Genomic DNA, 11,502 nt, shown 5'->3' with positions numbered 1-11,502 from the left:
AATAGTTAAAAATGAGACGAATGGTGCTGTGTCATTTCATTGTGATTGTAAAAGTGCGCCAATATAGGTACACACGTGCATTATTCAACGGAATTCGAATAAAATATTGCCAGATGGGTTTTCAAACTTTGACAAAGGATAAAACAGTGGTGACATGTGGTGAAAATATGAATAATAATTTTTTTATTAAAAAAAAACGTTACCGGACAGCAAAGGGCACATAAGATTTTTTACTCCAAATATGCTAAGGAATAGCTGGTTAAAGTTTGTCGGGTACGTGCCGATACACCCTGTGCATGATCGAGGCTTAAATTTCTAATACAAAACTGCGTTTATGAAATTCAAATGGGATGGAGATCTAAGATCAGGCAAGTGTAAGTGAGACAGAGCGCTGCGGTATTGTGCCAAAATGAATGGGGGAGACCTACTTCCTACGTACAGTAAATTTCTCAACCCAGAAATTTATCTACATAGACATATGAATATTAGTAGACCTGCCCTAAGTGATTAAAAGCGTATTTTCCCCACTCCCCATACCGGTTCCATTGGAGCCGGCTGGGCTCGCGTATGGCCTCAAGTGAAATTTGAAAACGTGACGTCATCATTCTTGTGCGAACTATGGTCGAGGCATCATCGGTTCATTTTACGAAATAACACGGCAAAATGTTGACTTGTACTATGAAAACTTGTAAAAATAGATGTGAAAAAGAGAATAAACCCAATTGTCGTATTACATTCCATATATAAGCATTATTTTACTTTATTTTAAGCATATTCACATCGTATAATATAGATCAGTTTTAGAAACATATACTATCACATCGAGAAACGTCTGGACGCGAAACACAAAGCTGGTTGGTTGCTGGGAAGTAAATTATGAACATTTATAAAAGTGTCTTAACTAAATACTTAAACGAAATATTCGACTCTGAAAATAGAACCGAATTTTTTTGCCGAATTTGGACTTCGCAAATTTGTTCATAACGTGGCGAGTAATTTGCGCTCCCATGTAAAAATGTCTATTCATTCAAAAGCAGATTTTACTTTTAAGAAGTAAATGGTGATATTATAATGCGAGATGCCTATTTACTGTCAGATTGATTTATTGACGAATCACAGTCAGCCTTCCGCCCTTCGTTCTTCAACAGTTGATTTTACCCCTCGCCATTATCTTCTCGTCTATTAATTCCTATGTCTGTGGTTTTAAAAAATAGAAAATTACAGATTTATTAAGTTATTCGCTGACGTGTATGAATGGTTAGGCTGATTTTAGTGTCACACCGACCGCACGCGCACCGTCGGCGCTGATAGTCGAGATATATGAACTTCTAGGAAGCGTTTTTGAATGACACGTAGCAATCAGCGCGCAAGATGGTCAGCGCTGATGGCTACGCGGCCGTAGGCGTCGCGCGTCAGCGCCGCGTAGCTGTCGGCGCTGACGATCGCACGAGCGCCTCTGCTTTCAGTGAGCGTTCTAGTGTCGAGCGGAGCAGACGTCATCGCGTGTACAGTCATGGCGAATCGCGAAGTGGATACAGGTCGAGTAATTAAAGACTTTGCTTTCGTCAGCCCTCAAAGTGCCATATAACAAGACAAAGTCTCCAGCAACGGCTCTCTGCTCAATCAATGGATGAACATGGAGTCTTCGTCGTTGCCGGTTTTTATTATTTTGGGATAGGTAGTACAAAGCAGCAATAACTAACACACTCCGCATTTTGGTCTTCGACTGTACAGTAAGGCGGTCAGTACGATACTGAAACGAGCTACGCTGAGCCTCAGCGCTGACGAACTACGCGCTGATCTATGAGCGCTGACGGTGAGCGTGACACTAAAATCAGCCTTAGGAGTCAAGTTTTGAGGTTGAGAATTCTATATCTATAATCTTTACTTTTTATAAGTTTCTATTTTACTTGATCGTGCCACGTCTTCTTCGGGCGTGCCTAACTTCCACCGTTCACTACAATATACCACATTGGTACTACGAAAAAAACTACATTTTATCATCTTTTATTCGACTCAGTGTCTCATTCCAGTGCAGAGATAATGCGAAGTCTTCCTAGGACATCACCGACTTGTACCATTCAAACAACTCTCTAAACATTCCTGTCACCAATAAGAACAAACTTTGAAATCAGTCCAGTTGATTTTGAGTCTATAGGGGTCAAACAAACAAACATTTTTATATATATCGATGGGGCAGGTTGCCAAAAGTCTGGAAGATATACTCAGTGTCGCTCAGGTGAAAGACCACCAATTCAGATTCAAAACGTTGCTTGAATGGCATTAGCCATGTTTGATGATCAGGGGGCTGACTCTGTATCTCTCACAAGCGTCCGTACCGCGGGTTTACGACTGACAAACACGTTTTCACTGATTTTGGTACTCTTTAGCAAGTCGTAAACCTGAATTTAATCGAAAACTCCAAGTGACAGCTCAACGTTTCGCTTTAGATCGACGTCTGCCGCCGCTCCTTGTATTTTGACAGTTCTTGTTAACTTTGGTACTCTCTACCTCCGAAAGCTAGAAACATTATAGCTCCAAAGGCTTGAATGTCGGGTTATGGTCGGGTTTATCAAAATAGGTCGAACTACCTCTGGTTTGGGACCGTTTAGAGCTTTATATCGCCGAACGACATATTTTTCGAAGTTAATAAAATCGAATTTACAAGTTTGAAAAGGTAAGTAATTTAATTTATTTCGAATTAAACAATACCTCAACCGAATTGATAAATATATACCTAACCGATGCACTTTTAGGCACAGATTATGGAAATTACACTTCGTTTCAACAATTACTACAAGAAAAAACTATTTACGTAAACAAAATAGATTATTAGGTTCTTAATTTGGGTTATTTAGGTAATTTGTGCGTAATTTAGATTGGAAGGAAACTTTCGCAAACGTCCAACGCTGCAAAGGGATAGTTTTATAAGGAAAATTTTGATGTTGAATAAAATAGAATTTTATTGCATCTTTTACCATATATACCATAGATGTAAATAGTTGTTTCTTGTAGTTAGCTGAATATTTTATCTTATATGCCCAATAGGTACATGGCTGTTTCAATCTTATTAATAATTTATGTTTTTTTGTGTACCTACATTAGCCACAATGGGAGGTTATCTCCGCCTGCTATTTATAAATAGAGCTTTGCTCGCGGAAGACCTCCGGGAAGAGAGAGTTCGAAGACGTGAGTTGAGGGATCTCTCGAATCCGTTGAATATACCTGCAAGATTATTCATTTCCAATTATCGGCTGTCGCAGGACATTTTCACAACTTTGTGTGAGGAACTGAGGCCGATACTCCCTGTACGTAGGCGAACAACCGGAGTGCCCTTGGAACTTAAGGTGAATACAACATTATTTAATTAATCATTTTTTTCTTACAATATCTGCAAATCCCCAACAGCACTTTCCGGTGGAAATTACAATTAGAAATTAAAAATAATTCTCTTTAGTCCATTACCTGTACCTAGGTACTCTTTCATTTATACAGTTTGTATTGTTTCTTTCTGCCTATCTTGTCTTCTATTGCCATGTATTTGCCGTACTCATATTACATTATTTATTTTTAAGGTTCTAACGACACTCATTTCTTGCGACAGGGTCATACCAAAAAATTGTAGGGAACGATTTTCACTCAAGCCTTTCGCAACAAACAGTGAGCCGACACTTGAACGAGATTGTGTCGGCATTAAACAGTATAATGCACCGGCACATCAAATTCCCAGGAACACAACAAGAAAGGAATTCCGTCAAACAAGGGTTTGTTTTGATCTATTGTATTTTATTGTTACTTATCTTGTTTACCCGAGGATTGTGGCATATTCAGACGACAGACTATAACGTCTCCACTAATGAGGAATGAATGCATCAACATGAATATTATATTGGCATACAAGCGTAGTCTAAGGCCAATTTAAATAAATAATATATCATTATCGTCATAGAATAGAAGAACTGTAAAAATGCCATCCATGTAGATTTGAATGGAAACCAATATCGCCACTGACTTGGTACCTTTTGGTTCTAACCCATTTAGCACATGCTCTATCTTTCTTTCACTTGAATTTCATGATGAAACAGTTTGTTTTTGAAATTTAAGCAAAGAACGGTCCGTCTTAACCACAGACATATGAATATATAGACTAGAAATTAAAGGTGAGGGGTAAAATCAACTGTTGAAGAACGAAGGGGGTAAAGCTGACTATGATTCGTCAATAAATCAATCTGACAGTATATAGGCATCTAGCATTATAATATCACCATTTAGTTCTTAAAAGTAAAATCTGCTTTTGAATGAATAGACATTTTTACATGGAAGCGCAAATTACTCGCCACGTTATGAACAAATTTGCGAAGTCCAAATTCGGCAAAAAAAAATTCTTCTATTTTCAGAGTCGAATATGTATTTTGTTTACGTACTTAGTTAAGACACTTTTATAAGTGTTCATAATTTACTTCCCAGTAACAACGATGCGCACACTTGAGAATCGCTACATTCGACCAGATGTATCTCGATGTGATAGTATATGTTTCTACAACTGATTCATATTATACGATGTGAATAAGCTTAAAATGATGCTTACATATGGAATGTAATACGACAATTGGGTTTATTCTTTTTTTCACATCTATTTTTACAAGTTTTCATAGCACAAGCTACTATTTTGCTGTGTTATTTCATAAAATACCTCGACCATAGCTCGACGCTAGTTCGAACAAGAATGATGACGTCACATTTTCAAGATTCACGGGAAGCCATACGCGAGCCCAGCCGGCTCCAATGGAACCGGTATGGGGAGTGGGGAATGATACGCTTTTAATCACTTAGGGCAGTTCTACTAATATTCATATGTCTATGGTCTTAACGATTAAAGTAATATTAATTTTATAACATGTTGTCTGTATCGAGGTTGAAGGAACGAACAATGAGAAATACAAAAACAACAAAATTACGTATGTGGTGTAATATTTTATATTTGTAGATTTATAAGAAAACAACAGATATTCATCTTTTTACAACCTCCATACAGTTACCAATGTATTACAGAAAAGATTATGCATTTAGAACACGTACAGTAAATGAGAAATGGTAAAAACATATTTAGATAAACAAGTACATAGTAGCAATAACAAATGCATGATACAGTAAGTACATGTGTATATTATTACATACTAATCCAATTAAACGAATCATTATATTGATACTAATCCTACTAAAATGTTGCACCGCTTACGAAAAGTAAAGCCATTCAAAGAATGTGTACAAATGAAATAGTTATGTGAACGGCCCTCTAAAGTATTGCCACTTAGTCAAAGCACGTTTGTCTCAGTAACGTATCTACACTCTATTCATATCATCTACGGTATATTGAACATTTAATATAACTCAATATGAATAGTGACGTTACTTTGGAAAAATTGTGTAATTTGTCATTTGAAATAAAACAAAATGTTACACTAAATTTATGGTTTACAATGAAGTAGGGAAGTATTTAAGTACAAATCTTATGACTTCAGAAAAAAATTTGGTTTTGATTTATTAAATACATAAAACAAAATCAGAAACATACTTTTTCAGATGCGAGATCAAAAAAGTAGATCATAAAACTTATAGCGATAAGTTGGTACAACTAGAAATGGTTGATAGGAAATAAGTAAGAGTTATAAAAGCACCTTTGCTACAATGGGTACTAAATGGTAAAAAGTGATGGTACATGTGCCAGAATCGGCTGTTAATTAGTCATATTTCAATAAGGCGCCGCATTGTCGCGTCTCCAATACATAGTAGTGCTTGCTGCAAGCACAGCTCTCAGCATGTTGTCCTGAAACCATAAAAACAACTAAATTATAAAAACTGTATTGATAGTTCAGTATCTATATCGATTTTAATCATAAAACTCTATATATGTTTCAGGTTTTATGAGAAATATCAATTTCCGGGTGTAATTGGATGCATAGACGGAACCCATATAGCAATAATAAAACCCAAAGTCCACGAAGAGGCATATTTCAACCGAAAAGGTTTCCATTCGATGAATGCTCTCATGGTAAATAAATATAATATTTTTTTAAATATGGACAAACTAGCTGATACACCTATCATATAAAATATATCATGCTATTTTTCACCTGTAGATATGCGACTCAAACCTAAAAATAATAGCTATATGTGCGAGGTATGGGGGTGCATCACATGATGCACACGTATGGGAAATGATGGCAATAAAACCACAATTGGAAGAAGCAAATAATCGAGAAGCTTTCTGGCTTTTAGGTAAATTTCATTCATGTTTTTAATAAAGTGGGCTATTTTTAAGTAAAGCGAAACCGGTCGGTTCTTAAATTAATAAATATCGTGGTTTTAAAACAAAAAAGTATTTTATTTTATTATTTTTAATGTATTTGTTTAAATATGTATATCAAATATTATAATATTTCAGGAGATTCAGCATTTTCGCTTAGGCCATACATGATGACCCCCATCTTAAATGCGGTGCCGGCATCGCCAGAAGAGCATTACACGAAATTGCAATGCAGGGTTAGAAATTGTATAGAACGCTGTTTTGGGATTTTAAAAGCAAGATGGCGCTGTCTTTTAAAACATCGTGTGCTTCATTATACCCCAGTAATGGCAGTGAAGATAACCAATGCATGCGCTGTTCTTCACAATATTGCCATTGAAGCTCAAATGCCAGAACCAGAGGATGTTATTATTGAAAATGATTGTAGAGAAGTGTTTGATATTAACAATCGACACGACAATAACCTCAGGCAAGGTCGGCTAACTCAACGTGAGCTTGTTGAGACTCTCAATCGCCACAATTAAACCAGCTCTCTAAAATCATCTTCAATAATAACATCCTCTGGTTCTGGCATTTGAGTTTTAATGGCAATAATATTTTAATGTTGTAATTTTTGTCTCATCTGTTTTTAAATGACAATATTAATATATGTACGAGTATATTGCCATTATAATGTCTAATATACAATAAATCATATCTTACACTTCCGTTTGATAACCTCTGAGAGTATCAGAGCCATCATCTCTTTCATTTCTTTGAGAAGTTCAATTTTCTCCCGCTTCATTTGGATCTTCTCCCGCTCCATCTGAAGGAATTCATCCATTCTATTTTTGACTGAAAGTGAAAATATTTATGTAATTTTTTTATAAATATATTTGTTACATACGATTCTTACTCTTTTTCATAGCATAATTCCTATACACCCCACGATATTTCAGTGTAAGTACTTACATAGTCGTTTAGAAACGTTGTGCGAGGCGTTTCTTCTGATGCCAGATGGCCCAGGCTCCGGCACAGGCTCCGGATCAGGCGTCGCGGGGAATATCATTTCCACACTGGGAATAATTTCTATCTGTAAAAAGTAATAAACTACCTATTTAGTTTTCCCATCCATATTAAAATTTAACTGTGCATGCATATGATCTTAAACATACAAACTGGAAAGGAGTCTCCTCTCCAGGTACTCCATCAATGAGTTCTGGCCCAATAATGGCCAGAATTTTCTCCTCGAGTGGGGTGAGAGGTGGAACCCTGCTCACTTCTCCCCCAGTTTGGCACAGCTCCACTCGAAGCCGCGACGCCTTCTTCTTCGCGTTGCTGCTCAGGTCCCTCCAGGTCTGAAACAATTAAATAATTAGTCAAACAACTATTCTGGTGAAATAGATTATTTGGAATTATTATAATATGCACATACTTGCTGCCACTTTTCTCCGGTTTGGCAGGTTCCAAAGCCGAGAGCGTTAAGGTCCTCTGCTAAACTCTGCCATTCTTGCAGGCGTCCCTGGAACCTACCGGAAGCCATGGCAGGCCTCTCTGTGAGCCACGCCACCAAATACTCCAGCTGCACACTCGTTGCAATAGTCTGTAGGAGAATTATCATGTATTACATAACTAACAATGTAAAATAAGTAAATGAACATCACGCAAATGAGGTGACTAATAAAAAACTGACAAAGGCCAAAATACACACTACCTAGTGAATATAATATAATAACATAATGAGTAGCGTCATTAGGTGAAAAGAAATCTACAAATAAATGTCATTTGTAAGTATAAAACACTGTTCATTCAAAGCGAATTTGAGGTTATAAAGTCCTTTACTTCTTGGAAAGGTTACGATACCTTACGAAATACATTTACCAACGTAAAAAATACAGAATAAACATGAAAATTATAAATAATTGTACAACTTACGGTCATTTTTCCTTATTGAGGGATAAATGAATCAATTGTTCAAAATGCGTCAATGGGTGATATAAATTCAGCGGAAACGTAAAAATTCAGCGCGCTAATAAAAGTAATAAATATGCCAATAGACAATTTTGGCATTTTTGTATAGAGTTATGTGAGATGCAAACGTATCCGACGCCGATGACGCTAAAATAAACCAAACTTAATCCATGTCGTTACAGAGTACTGTTTTAAGTCCGATGTGATAATTTGGCCAAACAGAAACGTTTTCGTTTGTGAAATCGAAATTTACCGAGTAAGCCCCCAGAACTGAATAGACAGATACTTTCCAACCTTACACCTTCCCATCTCCTTCCCTTCCCCCTTTGGCCTTACTACCCAACTCTCTTGTGCGGTATTCGCATTAAAAAAAAATCAAAGTAATGAACCATAAAATTTTACCTTGATTGTAATTACAGCAGTGAAGCCCCCGGACTGCGCAGATTTTAAAAAAAGGTTAACAATGTTTTGTTTGCAGTTGGTCAAAAGAGGAATCAATAAATTAGCATATCCCAAATAATCATAACAGAACAAACTCTTCTTTACACTGGTAACCAGAATATCTACAACAGTAGGTAGTAACGCTCCTCTGAATAGATACTTGGTGCTGCTGTATATTCGTGTTCGGAAAAAAATTACTAGAATTTAACATTTTGAAGGTCTGTGATTTTCTTCAGTCTACACTTGTAACAAAAAAAATTCTTCGCAGAAATTAACACAAAGCTCATATTCATATGGTTTTATAAATACTCCTCTTAGGCGGATCACAAATAACTGCGCACAAAGTCCACGGCTACGATTGACACGAAAGCTACGTGGCTTGATACAGCGATGTGCCCATTTTCAGGATACTTTATCAAATAAGAAAATAAACACGTATAACTCGTTCAAATGCTTGCGACGCACGGTTTGAAGAGTGGCAAAGGCGGGAGCGGTGATATATCAACGAAACTAAAGCCACCTATGAAACGTAGACGTGCGCAACTATCTGTGGCCCGCTTTAAGGCCCGAACAAACCGCCGCGATCAAAGCGCGTCCGCGATCCCGTGCACGGTGGCGATCAGATGTTGTGTATGAACTTGTAGCAACGTTTTTGTTGTTTGTTTTTGGGGTGTTATGCCGTGTTGCGCTAACTCCTTCTTTAGCCTAAAGAAGGAGTTAGCGCAACACGGCATAACACCCCAAAAACAAACAACAAAAATGCTTTTGGCCGTGAGAATCTAAAAACTTACTTGTAGCAACGTGTTCACATCGAAGCGTTCTCTGATTGGCCGCGGCGTCCTGTGCAGCGTCTGGACGCGGCGATCGCTCGCGTCCGCGATCAGTTGCTGGTTGCTGCTTGCAGGATCTGCACGCTGCACGCAACGTAATTATCTCTGAGTTTGTGGTATTTCTCATGATGTCGGATACAAATACAGAGAGAATGATCAACGAAATTAAAACTTAGCCGTGTGCAGCTGTCTGTGGCCCGCTTAAGTAAGGAAAGATGTTATGTCATAGACGGCGTTTAGTTAATTATTACTGTCACATATATGTATTTAGGTAGGTGGATACCTGTTAGTTGGTCACATTGACGTAAACAATTATAGGTAGGGCCCGGTGTAGCAGTGGTAGCCAACAAAGTAAATTAGCCCACTCTTCAATTATCTCAATGGATAAGGTATTTAACTTTGAATCGGCACGGAATTTGACTTGAGGTGAATTTTACAAAAATGTCTCTATGAAAATTATACATGTAAGTATTAACATTATTGGTACGATTCTATTACGTATTATACTAAAAAAAAAACAAGTTATTTTTACTTTTTTTTATATCTATTTTTATTAATTTAAGAAAAAAATTATTTATTTACATTTTTTGGTTTGACTGAGGATTAAACCTTCCTCCCCAGGGACTGTCTAAAACTAAATGAATGAACCGCGTCATCACTTAAGCCAAATCCCATTTGGATGGTACCGACATTTATTTCGTACATTACCTGCTGTAAAATTATCCGATTTCTGAAAAATCCTTATGTATGCGTGATTGCAACCAAAAGTTGAATGGATGCATTGTCATCGATGTCGAGTCTATCTCTCGAGTTTCACTAATAGAAAACAAAAGTGATATTCAAATAGACGTATTTAAAACGACTCATCGTACATTGTGTCATATTTCGTAAAATTTTTTGGCAATTTATTAAGAAATGCAAAATATTATATTTTCAAAAATTTTCGCGAATTTGCATCAATATACAGAATTGACTAATCTTTGACTTGAGACCCGAATAAAAAAGAAAGATGAAATAAATTTTCGTGAAATGAACAATAAAAATACGAAGTCTATTTTGATACTGCACAGACCACTCTCGTTGTTGCTATACCTTCGGTGAGTCCCATTTCTCATACGATTTGCGGAGAGAAAAAAGTTACGCAATACCCGGTTTTTCACAACATCAACATTCGGCTACAGGACGAACGAAAGTAAGAACAAAAATTATCTATATGTAATTATTTTTTTAATAACTTAATAAAAGCAAGAAGGCACTATTCATTACTAAGGTTGGGATGTTTGAAGTTCAAATCAACAATTAACGCCCTTTTGAATTTTCAAAATACGAATAGTCCTCTTTCACCGTCGTTTAAACCGGTTTCATCTTTTGATCAAATTGTGATCAGCCATCAAGCATTACAGCACGATTTTTGATCAAACGCTGAAACAGGTACCGTTAAAATGGAGCTACTTGTAGATCAAGGAGATTGAAGCAATCTTACCTATCTATATTCACATGACAAATTTAAGGGCGCAAACAATTAATTCGTGTAATTAGTGTAAAGCATAACTTGCAAAAAGTGTATTTTAATGAAATAATTAATTTGACCGGTCGGTGGCTGAGTTGACATCGCGTTTGGGTCCCACCCAGGCCTAATGTGTTCAATTCCTTGGCTGGCTAAGTCTTCCATCACAACACAAGCAACATTTTCCGCTTACTGTGATGGTGGTGGATTTTCAAATATTGTCAGGTTTTTCGTAACCCGAGAATGTTTGTCTTTCTTTTAAAATATTAAAACGCCATCTATGAACGTGTAGATTATAACGACTATCGCGTTTAACCTTAAGTGAGTAGTACTTTTGCTTTGGCTGTAGTTACATATTTGAAATCACTCTCGATTAACCTGTTTCTGTTGAGAGTAAATATCTGACCTACCTGTGTAATTTATAGCAGAGCCGGGTGAGGTATTTTGGCCCATATTTTTAAATGGTG

The 11,502-nt window shown here is 36.8% G+C and overlaps 1 protein-coding gene across 2 annotated transcripts; it reads right to left on the bottom strand.

Moving 5' to 3' along the window:
* Nucleotides 1–5,219: 5,219 nt before the first annotated feature.
* On the bottom strand, nt 5,220–8,334 carry LOC149410511 (uncharacterized). Of its 2 annotated transcripts, XM_089647876.1 has the most exons (6): nt 8,222–8,334; nt 7,722–7,889; nt 7,462–7,644; nt 7,259–7,379; nt 7,010–7,141; nt 5,220–5,827 (listed from the first exon to the last, which is right to left on the bottom strand). In XM_089647876.1, coding segments are annotated over exons 1-6 (612 nt in total). In that variant the 5' UTR covers nt 8,228–8,334; the 3' UTR covers nt 5,220–5,825. The 2 variants fall into 2 exon arrangements, with proteins under 2 accessions (XP_089504002.1, XP_089504001.1); XM_089647875.1 differs by lacking the exon at nt 5,220–5,827 and having other exon boundaries at nt 6,832–7,141.
* Nucleotides 8,335–11,502: the final 3,168 nt, after the last annotated feature.

Source organism: Hesperophylax consimilis, chromosome 27 (genome assembly GCF_061612785.1).
Source record: "Hesperophylax consimilis isolate HC1 chromosome 27, BYU_Hcon_1.0, whole genome shotgun sequence".
Taxonomy (NCBI): Eukaryota; Metazoa; Arthropoda; class Insecta; order Trichoptera; family Limnephilidae; genus Hesperophylax; species Hesperophylax consimilis.
The sequence above is the reverse complement of the archived record's forward strand: the minus strand, read 5'-3'. Positions and strand labels throughout refer to the sequence as shown.

Excerpts from the sequence above, each read along its gene's own strand:
- LOC149410511 (XM_089647875.1), bottom strand. Across the intron at positions 7,380-7,461 it reads AGGAGACTCCTTTCCAGTTT|ATAGAAATTATTCCCAGTGT; the intron begins GTATGTTTAAGA and ends TACTTTTTACAG. Across the intron at positions 7,142-7,258 it reads CAACGTTTCTAAACGACTAT|TCAAAAATAGAATGGATGAA; the intron begins GTAAGTACTTAC and ends TTTCACTTTCAG.